General features: G+C 34.6%; 2 protein-coding genes across 2 annotated transcripts; both read right to left on the minus strand.

Moving 5' to 3' along the window:
• Positions 1-5929: 5929 nt before the first annotated feature.
• Positions 5930-7452, minus strand: LOC126794943 (metalloendoproteinase 1-MMP). The gene has a single exon (XM_050521740.1). It carries the CDS (start codon positions 7120-7122, stop codon positions 6025-6027), a length of 1098 nt encoding a protein of 365 aa, XP_050377697.1. The 5' UTR covers positions 7123-7452; the 3' UTR covers positions 5930-6024.
• Positions 7453-15799: 8347 nt separating this feature from the next.
• LOC126795481 (uncharacterized) lies at positions 15800-17617 on the minus strand. The gene is made up of 3 exons (XM_050522314.1): positions 16729-17617; positions 16553-16665; positions 15800-16471 (listed from the first exon to the last, which is right to left on the minus strand). The coding sequence occupies exons 1-3, from the start codon at positions 17615-17617 to the stop codon at positions 15800-15802; spliced, it is 1674 nt and encodes a 557-aa protein (XP_050378271.1).
• Positions 17618-17840: the final 223 nt, after the last annotated feature.

Here is a 17840-nt window from a genome sequence, read left to right on the forward strand (position 1 = left end):
ACTTTTTAAATACAAAACAATCACATAGAGTCTCCATTGAATACACCCCCTAAGATTACAACGTGTAGATGCAGACTGGCAAATAAGAGTTTTTACGATGTGTAAATGCATGACTCAATGTGAATGATTAAATTCAATAACTGTACTTTTATATAAATACACAACTCAATGCTCTTGAACAACTCGTGAATAATTAATTCGTTACACACAAAAATGTGCTCAACGCATGGCTCCGCTCGTATTCTTATCAATTAACTTGAGCTTAGAGTTGGTAGGTTTTGTCACAAGCAACATTTTCAAAAAAAAAACAAAATTGGCTAATACCGATCAAACTCAATAGCAAAATTGATAAAACTCTACTTACACTTCAGTTTTGGTAGCTGGGTAATGCTATTCGTTGCATTTCTACACGAGCTAGCTTATTAAAGCGAATTATCTAAACTAATGCACTCTATTTTCTAGAGTGTAAACATTTACTAGCACTTCATTGACCATCAACGTTATGTACTAGAGAAGGCCTAATAATAATATAAAAAGCATTGATAAGGTGCTATAATATCATTGTCACATCAGTAATTAAATAATTATAATATGTTATTTTTAAATAAAAATACAATCATATCATTCTTTAATATATTCATTATGATTATTAAATTATGAAATATTTTTCGTTTAAAAAATGAAATATTTTCATGGACATAATTCGGACACCTAATTTAGTAAATAAATTATTTCTAAAACTCAGGACGATTTATAGCTACCTTACAACATTTATTTGAAAATTACTTTACGACATTTGTACAAAAAAAATTACCTTACAAGTGACAACAACAAGATTATAATTTATGACAATTTATTAGATTTTATGGGACAAGCAAGGTGACAAATGTTATTTTTTCCATGTATACTCTAATCTTAATTAATATTGTATGTTACTATGGTAATAAAAGAAAATTTTCATCATTCTGACACTAAATATGTCAATAAATTTTTTAAATTTAATTCATGACTTTTTTATTTTTTATTTTATTTACATTTACAAATTATATTAATGGCTATAATTAATGATTACAATTACCATATAATCCATATATTTTCTACTAAATTATTAAGTAAATTACAAAAATATGAAAAATTTCTTACAAAATTATTTCATATGAAATAGTTTTATTTTAAAATATTTTTTGCACACACGTCTATATTTTTCTCGGATGAAATAATTTTATTTTGAAAATATTTTTTTCATACACACACAATATATATATATATATATATATTCAAGCATACTTTCGTAAATATCGAATTTTTTAATTACATTTCAAAAGTGGGAAGTTCTATTTACACCTCTGAAAGTGTTGTGTATACCTCCCATCATTTGTTTTATATATGTTTTGACATTTTCAACTCACATAAAAATACTGATAAGGATAAATACATAAATTACATATATTATTTTTCCCATTCTCTATTTATTTCGTTTCGTCTACTATATCAAGTTCTATTGAATGAGAAGGGAAGATGCCAAATACAATTGTAGTGCAAGGATGCAATGAGATTTCTAGCCGGTGGTTTAACTATGAAGAAGAAAAGTTCGAGCTGTTCATTTATGAAGAGACCACATGACTGGACAATTTGGACCTCCTCTTGGAAATTAAGATGAGATAGTCCTGGTACAGGGACTCTTGTTGAATGTCCTTCAAATATAAAACTTAAGTTTACGAGTTTCAGCACTATAAATCTCCATGTACGCACAACCAATATCGAATGACAATAATGCTTAAACAAATTTACATGTGTAAAATATGCAACTATTTTATTACCACACAGCTAACTCCTCTATTGACCAACAACACGAAATTGAATGCAAAAGAATTTTAACCAAGAAACTCAGCCGCAAAAGATCCAACTACATTGTGTAACTACGAAAAGGAGTGAAATTTTAGATACCTGTAAAATCGCCGAACTTGATATCAATGATTATTAAGAAGAGAAGTAGAGAACTAAAACACATCAATTTGAGAATTAATCAGAATAAATGAAGCTAATGATGATCAAACAATAAGTAAAGCTCATTCTCTAATCTTTAACGCAAACAAAAGCTACTCTATCATGAACATATACAATCAGAACATGCTAGCTATAGCTCAATTCTCCTCAATTTTTAAAAACAGGTACTAACATCACAATTGAGATCGGACATCCACAAAACCAACACACATTAGAAAACTACCATTCCCATGTGTTCATTGGCATATATACGCTCATCCATTCCCATCTACCCTTCCCATTACTTCAAATGGTCGCAGCCATTAGAATGCAAACACACATTAAGACAAAATCAAAGTTGTAGTAGAAGACACAATAGAAACAATAAAAAAAATTATACACCAAAAACAATAGACCAAATCATCATTGCTTTACGCTGACAGAATTCAGAACATTTTGTCCTTATGTAACTCTACTAATAGCAAGATGAATTATAAGAAAATGAAATTTGCAGTGTAACACAGATAAGTTTGTATTAAATGCATACTGACTGATAAAAACGGTTGAACCTGCGATAAGGAAAGCAATTACCTATATCTTCTTCTTTAGTCCTCTTGATGGAAACTACCTTCAACCTTGCAAAAGAAGACATGAGTTATCAGCAAAGACAAACATATAAGGAATAACAAAGAAGACGGACTAACAAATTAAAAGAGATATCTGTTTCAACTCAACAACTCCATTTGATCTAAGCATACAATCATAACTCTTAGATCAAATTTTTAAGTCCAAAAATCACCATCGTACCTCCAGTACTGTCAAAACTGTTTCACTATTACCAGCAACCTAAACACAAACAAACAAAGTATACACCCTTAGACAAAACACATTAATAGCAAAACATAAAGACTAAAACAGTTCATAATGACACACATCATTAGAGAATATTTTTCCATTTATCCAAATGCAGATGCAACAATATGACCCAACTGATTACAAAATATGCTGAAATCCAATGATCTCATCAATCGGAAAAAAACCACAAAAATCAGAGAACCCAAACAAAAAATCACATTACAATAAAAAAGACCAAACAAAATCAAACAGAATCAAGCAAACAACAAAGAAACCAAAAAACTCTGCATTCTAACCACAGAACCATTTGAAGAATCCTGAATTTTCACCACTAATAAGTTAAACAACATTTACTCTTCCCCACTACTTGAAAGCAAGAAAGAAAACCAAATTAGTAAACTCAAATACAATTATACAATTATAAGTTTGTAAAAATATAGACAAAACTAACTGAAACAAAGAGACAAAATAAATCTGCATAAGCAATAAAATATGAGGTTGTGTAGGGGCCTATATAGTTACTTAGTATGGAGCACTCTTGTTTGTTTTTTCCTTTTCCACTATTGGTTTTCTGTTGTCTTTATTGTCACCATCTGTCATGAATCAACAAATTCCATTTTAGTAAAAGACTTATTTGGTTATCCATTACCATAGGAATTGAAGCCTAATAACTGTAAATTTTAATTCTAGCTGAATGAGCTTCTTCTCCCATTTTCCCGTATATGTTAGAAGATTCTCCTTAAAAGCTACCTTCACCTAGTGATTCATTTGGTTGTTTGGTTTCATTAAGTTGCTACCTTTGAGAAAGAATGCCAATATACCCCACCCACACAGAAAATCTAACTAATTATAAGCCTACAAACTCAGACCACTTAGCAGAGCAATCCACCCAGATATAAAATTATCAAAAACTCAGAATTAGTACCTGGAAATCATGATATCAAACCTTAAGAACAATGAACACTATTTAATTTTAGACAAACACTAAATAACCAAAATAGATTCAATCGTTAAATTGCCAAAAGAAAATGAACCATACCTATGATAAACAGATACCCAGGTGAGCACCTCAGCAGCCATAAAATATCAATAGGAAAAAAAACCAAATAGATAAATTCTATGAAAAAGAAACATAACTCACCTCAAATAGAGAGAAGAGGACAGAGGCAGAGAGCTTTTAGAGAATAGAATGTAGATGCAGATGACCTAGAGATCTCTTATACGTCGGAGAACCCCCAATTATTTTCCCACACGCCAACGCTGCCACCAGGAAGAGCAAAGTGATCATAACCAAACGAAAATATAGCAGAGGATGATTACCAAATGAAACAAAAGGAAAATTAACAATTCCAATTAAGTTCTGAAGACATACTGAATACAGGAACCGAAATCCTGTGAATGATCGTCGGAGAGCTTCCAGAATCAAGAGATTAACCAAATTGAGAAAGAGAGGTTTTTTTTTCAAACATTTATTCAGATTCTCAATGAAATTCTCAATAAAAAGTCAAACCCCCAAATAAATGTGATGACATACCTATGGCTATGAGGCAACCAGAGGAAGCCAAACTCCAAAGCTAGCTTATCGAATCGCACAGAAGAATGATCAAAGAGACGAAGAGATGATGCTAAAATTAAACAAAATGTCTAGGAATGAAATTTCAGTTGCTCAAAAAAAAAATTCTTTTTTGCTCCCTCAATCAGCCTTCGATTTCTTCACTAAGGGCAAAATCGTCCGTTCACTGTCATTTGTGAATAGTAATGCACGACTCCCCACGCTCACCAAATATAAGATAGTAAATATTGGATCATGTTGACATGATTTTGCCCAATCCAAACAGTTGAACGTGTATGATAACGAACACCCACACAATAATTCCCTGCAAGAAAGGAATTTGATGGGGGGGGGGACATCAAACGTCTTTGTGAATTTTCTACCTTCTTTGTTTTCTTTTTCTAATGGGAATTTTCTACCTTCTAGACTCCTAGGAAGCACGGACACGCAGACAAGGGTCCGTATTGCGTGTCCGACACAGACACGGACATGCGAACTCAATTTGGACACGGCCCGGACACGCACCAACTCATAATAAAAGTGAAAGTGCTTATGGTGAGAATCGAACATTAGTCATCCAAGGCACCCAACAACTCCTCAACCATTCCAACAGATTCATTTTTTGTTATATTTATGCACACTTTAATATATATAAGGAGAGAAACTCATGATAAAAATAAGAATGCTTGTGGTGAGATTTGAACCTTGGTTATCCAAATGATCCAACAAATCCTCAATCATTCCAACAGATTCAGTTTTTGTTATATTTATGCACACTTTAATATATATACATCTAAATACTTTCAAATTTTTAAATTAATTTTTTAATAAATATATATATATATATTAAAATAATTTTAATTGACGTGTCCACCATGTGTCTGTGTCCAAAAAAAATTTTATATGCCGTGTCTACGTATCGAATCGTGTCTGTGTCCGTGCTACATAGCTAGACTCTATTGATCGTCTTCTTCAACTTATCCTTTGACTCGATCAAAGCTTACCCACCACACACACACATATATATATATATATATATATAACTAGCAATACAAACAAACACACACACCGATTCCAATTCTATGACTATGAGTCTAACCAACTATCCTATTCAAGGCTCAGTAAACATCTTAGTATTTCTCCTCACCAACTCAATGAACTAATCAACCTCGAGAGAGATTGCAATTGCATCCACTGGTTCTACTCATATTTGCCGTTTCAGCAATGCTTCCTTTCTCTGACTTCTCTAAGAGAGAAAGATCAAAGATAGGTACCTTTCATACTTAAGCTATAAGTGATACTTTAATTTTCCCCAAAAATTCAGGTTAAGCATACTGCCATATTCTTTGCAACGCAAATTAGGTTTGGTAGACTTCAAAATCCCCTCCCACACAACAAATATTCCCCAAGGGCAATTAAGCTCACTTTCATTGAAGTCAAATTCTTCAATTTGATCACGCTTAAATTCCCATTGCAGGTGAATTCACCCTTTTCCATTCTCTTTTTCTATCAAATAAAATTCATGTCTTCAAATAGTCATGTAAAAAAGAATCCTCTATCTTTTTCTTTGTATAATTTGTGTCTACAACTCCATGAAATTTTTTAAAAAAAAGTATAAGAATTGGAATCAATCAGAAAAAGAGAAAAATCAAAGTTATGAGTGATAGAGAAATTGTCCACTTAGAAACAAAAGTGGTGTCCAGATTAGTAATTGCGTGGTTGTAAGAATTTTCCGACTGCAATGTGCTAAATTTGAAATTAGGGTTTGACCCATACAGGGCTTGGACGCCTGCCACGTCATCCATCTTAAGGTCCACTTTCTTAGTCCTAGGACGCAGACTCGGGTACATGACAGCTTCCTTGACCGAGGAGTGAGCCAACCCAAGAACATGCCCAATCTCATGCGTCGCCACGGACTCCAAATCCACGGCCACCTTCGACTTGTCGGATTCGAAATCGACGGCCCACTTTTCCTCCGCGTCTAGGTGGAACCTCCCGTTCTCGGGAGAGAAAGCATGAGCTAGAACACCCAACACACCATCAAACGGCTCGCCGTCGCCGTGGTCGCCTTTGTAAAACCCGATTTTGATGTCCGCGGAGGAGTAGTCTTTGGCTTTAGTAAAGTTCACCGGAATCACAGCCGACCAACGCGAAAAGGCGCGATGGAAGATTGCCTCTATCTCCGACGAGCTCACGTAGCTGATGACATGGTTGGGGCTGAAGGCGTATGTGAGGTACTTCGCAGGAGCCCAACGAGGCTTGCCGTAGAAGTAGGCGTAGCGACGCGTCGCGTGCAGTTTAACTGTAGGCTTGCGTAGCGCTGCGTCGCTGACGCCACATCTTGGGGAGGTTATGGCGGAGATGGTATCCGAGTCGAGCTTGCCCGTGACAGGCAAGCTAAGCTTGGATTGATATAGAGTCAGGGCCGTTTCGAGCTGCTTGTCGAAGACATCGGTGAAGTTGGTGGCTTTGGGCACCTGCAAGTAGCCAAATCGGTGGAAGTATCTCTTGAGCTCCGACATGCCGACCAGCTGGCTCCCCTTTCCGGCGTCCAGAAACTTGGTGAAGTCGTGCCACGCGGGGTTGTGGGATACGTTTGTGGTGGCAAGTATGACCGTTACTGCAGGGTCGGGTAGGATTCTGGCGGGAAAGCATGGGCGGGAAAGAAAGAGTAAGCAGAAGAATAATATGAAGGAGAAAAAAGAATTGTAACTGGTAATCGGAAACATGGTGTTGGTTATTTTTGGATGTGAGCCGATCGATCATGAAAAAGCTGAGAGCCTTTTTATCATGGAACTTTTGTAGGATTAGTAATTAGTGAATTTTTAATGATGGATATATAGAAAGTATCGAACGTTTGGCTAACAAGAAGAAGGTGTTTGAAGACCAGATAGAGATGCTGGGGAGAAGAGTTAAGGAAGATTCTGCCGTGTTTGTAGTTTAGTTGGAGAGATTCTGACTTTCAAGAGCTATTGATGGGTAAACCACTCGAGTCTGTTTTCTGTTGGTTTTAGTTGCATTCATTCTTTTCTTTTCTTTTCCTTTCTTTTCCTTTTTATTTTGATCAGGTGGAGTATCATACATGGATACTTGGATATGGTTGAACTAAGTTTTAGGGTCCTTTTTGTTTTTATTTTTGTTTTTGTGTTTTGTTGTTGTTGTTGTTGTTGTTGTAGTACGTAGATCCAATTTCTATTGGGAAATTAACATATGATTGGGAATACATATGTAGTTCGAGTTAGCTGATCAGCTAACCAATATTCTTTTTGGCTGACCAAATTAGGTGATTTAAAATCCTTATCTATAGTCTTCCTAAGAAGCTTTTAATCTATTTTAGGAATTAACTTGTGATGCAAGGTAACGTATCGTTATCTTGGACAAATGAAGCAATGTATAACTGATCGATCATGCACCAAGAATTCTTCAATTCTTTCGTTTCGATTCCCAGTGAATTCAAATCAGAGAAAGTGACTTAAAAATATGACACTAGATTCATGTATTCAAAATAAAGATGACTTCGTGGGTTCATGAATGAATTCGTACAACTTCCTCGTTCAGGAGAATACTTGCTTCTTTTACTCAAATATTAGAAAGCATTCACAAAATCAACATACATGGAGTACCAAGACTTCCCAATCGATATTAATCTGAAAACTACCCAAAATCGTATGAGTAGGAATGTAGAATGGTCTTGTACGTTAAAATAGACGGTGTTAATTGAGTCCGCGGTTGAATATAAATCTTTGCTGATTGAGTTTTGGTTATGACACGTTTACAAACTTGAAATAATATTGATTAGGGGATGAGAAAATTCTATCATTTACTAGCACGTCATCAAGGAATTGGAATTGATGTGGGTCTCACCTGCTCATTATAAATCGATTTCTTACAAACCATCTAACTTGATACCCGAGAGGGGAGATGAGTATTTGAATGGAAGCTGAGTATCAATTTTTGTTACCAAAATTAACTACCTTCGTGTAATTTCAACATCTCCGAATTATCTAACCCTATATATACACACGCACTATTAATAAAACCCAAAAACAAACAATACAAATATTTCGCCGGACTCAAGGTCAGTGACTGTTCTTGTATAGTAACATTCTCTAAAAAAATTATTTTATTTACAAATTATGTGATCGTAGATTTCACATATGTTGGTACTAGTTTGTACCGAGTTAGTAAATGTGCCAGTGGGATTAGTTTGTACCGATCGTTCATGCAGAAAATTTTGCTCGACTGATTGTTTGATATCGTTAACTTTCTACTTAATATTAGTTTGTCGTCACTTAATCTTGAGGAAACTTTTGAGAAAAAATTATGGTAATTAATTAATGGGTTAAATTTTACATTGCAAGTAACTTAATTTGATGATAAATTAATTATTTGATATGAAGTATTTTAATTAACTTCTCGTGTAAACCAGTTCTCTACGATGCACGGAATCTTCACCGGAGGTCCGATTCCCGCTTCGGAATCGGAATCGGAAACGGAAGCGCGGTTCTGAAAAAAAAGGTTTTGGAAGCGTTGCGGAAGCGCAAGCTTCCGAATCTGAAGCGTCGTGGAAGCGCAAGCTTCTAGATCGGAAGCGTCGTGAAAGCGCGAGAATTATTGGGTTTTTATAGTTTTCTTCTCTCTTTTCCGGCTCTAATATAAATCTCTCTTAAAATCTCGATAATTCATGAAGATAAATCAAAATTTAGAATTGAATGAAAACCCAGAAAACATACGGTTGAAGCCTCGTTCAAGCAAGTTGAATGAGATTCAAGGATTTATTTCAGCTTTTAGTTTTGTTTGAGACAACAAAGGCATATAAGATTATAGATGAATTTGATTTGGAGCAAGATACTGATTGAAACTAGATGAGTGAAAAATCAATGTTGTGGATTTTGGGGCTAGACTAGGATGAAGCTCATAGAGAGAGCGCAAAGTCATTCAGTTTTAGGGCGCGCCGCTCATTGCAAAATGTATATACATATATTTTTGATTCCACATACTTGGTCAGTGTGATTGGAGATATCGTTAGGTGTATGATGGATTAACTGAAATGTGATGCGCATCATTTGTGGTTAGCTACACTACTAGTATCATGTCAGTTATTGAAGTGTTTGTGTTGTTTATTCTAGGCCATTACAAAATATTTATTGAGCTCATTTTCTATCATATTGTTCTTCTATAATGTTTTAGTAATTAATTTGTTGTTTTATATAATATATATTTAGATATAAATATATATTATTTTATTATGATGCTTCCAAAACGTACCCGTTTCTTAAAAAAATTCAAAAAAATCGCTTCCACGTACCCGTATCCGATTCCATCAGCTTAGCCAGTTCTACTTCAACTAATATAATAACAAATGTGATGGACTCACAATCCCTCCTTGTGTTTGTAGGGTTATCTGCTTAGGTGTATTGTAACGTACGTCTGTCTTCGTTTTCTTGGCCACTTCTTCAGTTTGGCTAGGTGAAGATGATTCTTCATTGAACATTATTATATGAGGGTTGCGGAGGTTCTTTCCTCCACCTAGTGGATGATCATTTAACGTTATGTTAACTGACGGACTTGACCATGTAAAAAAAGGCAGTAGAATTTATTGTTTTTTTCCCAGTAGGATGGCATTCAACTAGTAGCGGATTCAGGAATTGGAGTTCGGGTGGGCTTTAGGGTTTTTTATGAAACAAAAAAATAATAATAATGAAAAATTTTGGCGGTGCCAGAGACTTATAGTAAGTGGGAAAAACACTTGGGGGATCACTACTACAATAACTCAATTACACAACACACATCAGACAACAGAATGAAGGTGTCCGATTGTCTCATGACTCGATTCTCTTTATACAACTAAACTTATTACTATGTGTTGTGTTATCAATGACTTTTCATTTTTTAATTTTATCATACAATACATTTGAAATTTGTGTGTTATATAAAAATCTTCTATCAAATTTTCGCAAAATGCAAAACTGTAGAGACAACGAATTCAAACTACTAGTTGCATGACTAGTACATTTACAACACACAATATATGTTTTGTTGTTTGAAAGAACTCATTTTACGTATAATTTGACCTGACCATGTTCCAATATGTGCTGGGAACGCCACTTGCAATAATGGGTGAAACACTAGTACAACATAACATAGTTTTTTAGTTGTAGGATTTTAGTTTAGTGTTTAGAGTTTAGGGTTTAGAGTTTTGAATAAGGGGTTAGGGTTTAGGGTTTCAAATGAAATTTAATTTTATATTTTGGTAAAAAACTGATATTATGAAATTATGAAAAATAATTTTAAAATAAAAATAAATTTAAAATAAATTGAATACAAGGTTAGTATTATGCCACATATGTCATATTTGACTATTAAATAATATTCAAATAATGAACATTCTTTAAAAAATCATAAAAAATAACTTAGGGGTCCGAAAATGTCGTCAAAAAATATTACGCTCAGACGGTAGTACGTTGTACGCACCCGTGTAAAATTTTATGAATATTTATTTTCGCGTAACGCGGCTACCCTTAGAGAGGTATAAAGATAGCTATAATAAGTAATTTATATATAAGGGTTGACCACATCGATCGAGATCTAATCATTCTCGAAAATACATGAAATTTGAACCTTAACTATTGTTTGGCTGATAAATAACTCACCTCACTTCTTGGTCTTCGACCCCTTCAGTCACTAAGAACGCCCCCGATCAGTGCAATGGGTTGTGTCTATTTATCTATCTCTTGACTCGAAATGGGAGCAGGTTTGAAAAAGGATCTTAGAGTGTCTAGGGTTGGGCAATAGTGTTCAAATAGTGAAATTTCAACTAAAAAAAGCTTTTCAGAACTGTATCGATTATTTTAACTATGACGATCACATCCTACGGTCGATTTTTGAAAATATGGTCTACTTGATGTAGTTGATTTAGAATGACACACGTCCATATATAACGTAGTAAAAATGTTATACCACATTAGTACACATGTTGGGATGTAAATGTCAATATTCATAAAATATAAAAATTTCTTGATTCACAAGGAAATTCGATAGTAGAATGTGATCACGTACTATAATGAAATACTCAGGTGGTACAAGATTCAAAATTTATGGCAACGTTCGGATTTGAATCGGCATGGTCAACCACAAATCGTGACAAACGGTATTAGGATTGACCGTATGGATCGAGAACGGAACATTATCAAAAGTTGGTGAATTTTGTACTATAAACATGTTTCACTATGATATGAGTATAATACATGTGGTTGAATATTTCTATGTTAGTGTCATTTGTATTGTTGGTGTAGAAAAAATTACATCTTATCTAAATAAATAATAAAATTAATAATATTTCCACAACAGATAATACTTGTTATGTTGTGCGATGAGGATGCTACAAGCAATTTGGCTCAAATGCGAGAGCGGGAATATTGCCTCATTCATTTTGACATTTGAAACTTTATCTTCTTCATACTTGCACAACTATGTGGACATTGGGTGTTGTGTAATGATGTTTGCATTTTCACTAGCTTCTAGTAAGTAAAAAGGTTATACAACATAATTTTTCATATCCCTTGTATCAAAGTTCTCATTCCCCCAAAACCAAATTGGTCAATTCCCTAAAATCTGCTGATGTTTCACAATCGCAAATTTCCCTCCCCCAATTTGGCTATTGAAAAATTTTCCACACTCCAAGTCCTACACGTCTAAAAAAAATTTAATTGAATCCTACTAAATTGAGTTTCACACTCTTCAACCACATCATTTTTTTTCTCTTTTCCCCTAATCTCTTTCATATTCATTCTTCTTACGTATCAGGAGAAAAAGAGAGAGAGAACAGAGAGCATAGCTCTCCACCGTCTCCCTCACACCGCGTCATCATGACTCCAACCGGTGCACCACCAATATTCGACTTCTCTCATCTTTCTCTATATATCCATGGTCTCGATTCCAACATGCGGTAACTTTTGGAGGAGATCAATGGATTAGCTCGATGTCCCCAATTTGCAAATTCTTTCTATCCAGGATTCCTCCTTTGTTTTTAAATGGTAATTTCTTGCTTCATTTTCCATTCTCTACATCCTAGAGTTCTTGAATCTCCAATTTAATCGAATTCTGACCAAATCCCTCTTTTCTGCATATTATTGTTTTCGTCGCTGTTATGCCCTTCTTCGCCGCTTCTTAGGGCCGTGTCCGCCTTGCTAGTCGTCACATTGTGACGGTGCTTTGTGGCGATATTGATGCTTCTGCTAGTGATCGGAAGTCAATCGGCGCCAGTGGCCTCATCACTACCACTCTCGGTTGCCTATCTCCTTTTCCTGCCAAAATCCATTTTGGTGAACTTGTAAGATTGTTCTTTCACTGTGGTTTTGTTATCGTTATGAATCTGTGATTGTTGCTCTTCTTCAAATTTAACTCTCGATATCAATTTCATGTTTAGTTCATAGTTTTTGATACATATCTGAGTTTTTCCTCTCTTTTTGATATTGAAACTCTTTTCCATTTGGGTGTGTTTACAAAAAAAAAAAACAAATGATGATGAATGTTTGTTGGGACTCATTTTCCCAATTCAGGCCATTCTACAAACGGGTTTTGAATTTTGGCAATGAGTTGATGAAGGGTTACTGGAAAGTTTGTAGATGACAGTTACTCTTTGTACAATGCAATATTGTGTCTGTTTCCAGAATGTGAATTTAATTGTTTGGCTAATGGAAGGGAAGACATGGGTTATGCCAAGTGGAAGTGGAAGCCTAATATTTGTGGAATGTAGGTTAAGCCTTCCATTTTTGATGCAGGGTATCCCCACATTCAGTTTTCAATTTTGGATTGTATTAGACCCTGAGAAGTTGTGTTATGGGATTTGGAATGCAGGTGGAGACTTGTGCAAGCTCAAGGAGACAAGTGGGTTGTATTTGAATGTGTTCATTCATACAGAGGTGTACGTATTGAGAAGCATGATTGTCATCAATGGGTGAGGTAATTGCAAGTTTTCATTTGATTCAGTTTTTCTCCAAATGTATATGGTTTCTCTAATAACAATATGATTTATAAATTCAGATCTCAAGTGTAAGAACAAATTGGACTTGTAATCATCTATTAGGACTTGAACATTTTGGCTACAATATACAACAAGTAAATTAACATGGAGTTTACGAGGTTTTTAGTTCCTTGTAGAGATTATATGTCTATAAGATCACATGATTGTAATAAATCTAATAAATATACAGTATAGTAATAAGTCTAACTCATATTTTGTTAAGAGTACAACTAATCTAGGACTTCTTATGGGGTGAGTCTCTCGTTTAGAATTTGCCAATATATGATGGAGATAAAGTATATGTACTTAACACTTGATTGCGATCATATAATTACATTCCCATTCTGTTGCTTGGTGTTGAGGCACATAAAACTTTCTCTCTATTACTAATCGTTCTACTTAGCATGCAGTTCCTTCTTGTGATCATCTTTTGGATCTGTTGCAGCTGGTGAGGGATGGAGGTAGGTTTGATTCTTAGTTCTTTGATTCTAAGAATAACTTTTGTTATTATAAAATTTTATAAATTATTTGGGAGCTTCCTGGATTGAGTGGGTCACGACTTCAAGTTGCTACACTCTGCCTTACTGAGTTCTTCGATAAGGCTTCACTGTTTTGGATTTTCCAAAGGTAGACTAACAGCTTTGGATACATGTTTTTACACTAGCATTGTGAAATTCTTATTTTTTGGTCTTTGGTCTATTTTGAATTTAAGTCTAGGTTGAATTAATTAATTTGGATTGCTTCCAAATTGTAGTACTTTGAATTGGAAACTCCTTGGTTATTTATGTAATGTTTGGTTAATTACATGCAAATCGAATTATAGAAATTTGTGAAGATTTTTGGACTCTACTGTGAAAATGGCTTTGGTGAAGATTTACCGCCTGACAATGTCAACGGCGACTTGTCGGTTGTGTGTATCATGCTAAGGAGGACCTTGTCTTTTGTTGCCAAGGTAAGATTGAAGTTGCTGCTGTGTTTTTTTCTGTCTTTGAACTGGTTTCTATTCAAATTTTTCTACGCAAAGTGTTATCATGCTCATGATTGAAGTTGCTGCTATGTTTTTTTAAATGCTTTGTATCCATGTCTTTGTGTCTAAGTGAATTCATGCCTATTATTGAAGTTGTTGCTGTGTTTTTTGTCTTTGAAATGCTTTGTATCCAAGTAAATTCATGCATTATCTTGAATGTTTTTTTTCCAGTGCGAACGCAGGTGCTGCCATGTTTACACCAGCTTATGGATGAGATTAAGGAGCAGGCTACATATATCCTCACCAAGTGCATGTTGGAGCTTGTGCGTATGTTTTTGAAAGCAGAAAATAGTAGACTTATTCATTCGGTAGCTATGAATCTAAACAAATATTGGTCTTACCTATATGAGTGATTCTTATATATATATTTTTCTTTCTTTTTTCCAGTACATTATCTATCTTATTGAAAGTTTAATATTAAGGATGTTTGAGTACCTAAATGCCGCTGTGACATTTATGATCTTTTAGTTTGAAGTAGTTATGGATTATTTATGGATCTATTTGCAGTTATTTTGGTTTTGTCATGATGATTTACCATATAAACAGTGAAAACAATAGATCACACAACTAGTTGAAGTCGATTCAAACTTTGGTTAGTTATGTGATGAAAGACTCACACCACTAAGTGAATATGGTTTGAACTTACATTAGTTGTGCAATGCAAACCATACAACTAAATGAGGTTGGTTCAAATGGTAATCCATACAACAAAAGGCAAAACTAGTTTTGATGTATGAGTGTCGTCCTCCCACAACTAACAAGGGTCTAAAATGAGTTAATTGTTTGACTCCACACTCCCCCAACCAAATGTGTAACAAAGTGTTAGTTGCATGAGTAAAAAAAACTTACAATCAATTCATAAAATAAGTTTTGTTGTACAATTGAAATCTTCCACAACTAAATGAATCAAATAATTAGTTGTACAAATAGAAGAATCTCAAGTAAATTAGAAACAATATTTGTTGTATGACTTCATCAAAGACAACTAATTGTAAAAATTACCTAAATAATTAGTTGTCTGATAAGAAACACACAACAAATATTGTATTGTATTTGTTGTCTGAAAGTCACTTGCCGAGGCGTTCTGCCGAGAGAGCTGTTGAGCAACTGCCGAGAGAGCTATCGAGCATTCTGCGAGCGTCACACAACTGAATTTTAATCTCTTGTATGAATGTTTCGATTAGACAATACCGCCATACACAACATTTTTGTTCTACATCACACAACTGTAAATAACTTTTGTGTGATGAAGTTATTGTAGTAGTGGATCCTTACCCATCAAATACAATATAAGAATAAACTAGCTAAATCTAACCCTACGGTTTGATAAATTTTCAAAGTCATGGATCACCATCTAATTGTCAATAGAATCAGTATACTCCTTCTCACCGTAGAGCAACATACAATCATCAAGAAACTCATCCTCCATCTTATTTCTAAGTCTATTCTTAATGATATTCATACCTGAGAATGTCTTTTCAGTGGTTGTCGAAGACACATGAATATTCAAAACTAAACAAATTAATCTGTAAAGCATAAGGTAAAATTCAGATTTCCTTGTTTGAGCCAAGGTGTGGGACAACTCAGCAATGGATTCCAACTTCTTGAATTGCAGATCATTATGCATATCCATCTCATAATATGCACACTCTAATTGTAGACTACACATTTCACCATCATCAAAATCAACAGGATAAAACTTCTTTGCAAGATTGCAAACATCTTCAGTTTTAAAACTCCTGCCACGAGAATCTAAGGTTGAACTAAGTGTAAGTAGTTCTGATGCCTGATCTGAGTATCTTCTGTTCAACTCACTCAACTGATAATCAATCAAAAAATTGAACAAACTTACACGGTAATGATGCTCAACTGAAATGAAATCATTTTGTTGACAATCACGACCAGTTCTAGATTTGTAACGAGCACTCAAATCAGGCATATCAAGCTCATGTATTTCACAAATTGATGTCACATCTTTTAGCAAACCATCCCATTCTTCATCTCTTGAAGGAGTGACTTTGTCATTCTAACAAAGCTCGTAGCTTTTACAAAGTCAAGAGATTTCCGCTGCAATGTTTGACAAAGTTAGTTCTATAATTCTCATTACTTTGTTCATAAGAAGCAAACATAACACAAAATCGAAAGACCTTAAAGCTTTAAGAATAGCTTCAGCTTCTCCTTCTACTCTTTGATCAATCATCACATTAAGAGTCTTTTTAACTGAACTAAACATTTCAATTAAACTCTTAATCAAACGGAAATGAGAACTCCACCGAGTAGTACCTGCTCGTTGTAAAGTACAAATCTGATTAGCACCACTGCCTGTTTGAAGCTCCCCACAAGCTACCAATTCTGTAATTTCCTCCTTTCTCATAACTATCAATGTCGAATGCCGCTTAGCAGAAGCATCAACAAAATTCACAATTAAACTCAAGGTTATAAAAAATTGCCAAATCTCATGTACCCCTTGAGCGGTAACATTCAATGTCAATTGCAAACGGTGAGTATAACAATGTACAAAATATGCACAAGGACATTCTTCAAGAAATAAAGCTTGCAACCCATTATAAATGCTTCTCATATTACTAGCACCGTCATACCATTGACCTCTCATGTTTTTCACTTGAAGATCGTACATTGTAAGTACTTTTAAGATTCCATTTTTAAGAGTTTGTGAGGTAGTGTCAAGAACACTCACAATCTTAAAAAATCGTTCTCGAATCAAGCCTTGGGAATCAACAAATCGCAAAATAATTGTCATATGTTCCTGACCAGAAACATCTTTTGCTTTATCAACAAGAATACAATACTTGGAAATGTCAACTTTTTCATGTATCTTGGTCCTTACTCTATGACCAATGATATTTAATATTTGTTTCTGTATTGTTGGACTAGTATACTTAGTATTACCAGGAACATTCAACACAACTCTCTCAACATCGACACTCATTCTTGTAAAAGAATTTAGAACTTCAAGAAAATATCCTTGGTTTAAGGAGCTTTTAGATTCATCATGGCCTCTAAAAGGAGCTATTTGTTTGGCTAACAATCTCACACTCTCTATTGAAGCCTTAAGCCTCAACCGATTGTCTTCCACATCCTTCAATGCTCTTGTCTCAAGAACTGCTTCAATGCCTTTATTTCGGCTTTTTAACAAATCCCATTTTTGCATTGCAGCATTATAGGGAGATGTTATGCCTCCCACGTGTTTCAGTAGCATATTATGACCGACACTAACCCTCTTCCAATTTTTAAACCCTTCCACAGTATATGTATGATGCTAAGGATCTGAAGTGTCAAAGAGATAACAAGGGAAGCAATATGCTTTATCAAGAGCAATTGAATAACAATTGAATACTCAAACCATGGATTATCCTTGAACCAAGAATATTGGA

The sequence above is a fragment of the Argentina anserina genome, chromosome 5 (genome assembly GCF_933775445.1).
Source record: "Argentina anserina chromosome 5, drPotAnse1.1, whole genome shotgun sequence".
NCBI lineage: Eukaryota > Viridiplantae > Streptophyta > Magnoliopsida > Rosales > Rosaceae > Argentina > Argentina anserina.

What these genes read in the sequence shown, in the direction of transcription:
- LOC126794943 (XM_050521740.1), bottom strand. Translation starts at nt 7,122, where the DNA reads ATGTTTCCGATTACCAGTTACAATTCTTTTTTCTCCTTCATATTATTC.
- LOC126795481 (XM_050522314.1), bottom strand. Translation starts at nt 17,617, where the DNA reads ATGCAAAAATGGGATTTGTTAAAAAGCCGAAATAAAGGCATTGAAGCA. An exon ending in TTGTACTTTACAACGAGCAG is followed by an intron (nt 16,666 to 16,728) that starts GTACTACTCGGT and finishes TGTTTAGTTCAG; the next exon opens with TTAAAAAGACTCTTAATGTG. An exon ending in GTTTGCTTCTTATGAACAAA is followed by an intron (nt 16,472 to 16,552) that starts GTAATGAGAATT and finishes GAGCTTTGTTAG; the next exon opens with AATGACAAAGTCACTCCTTC.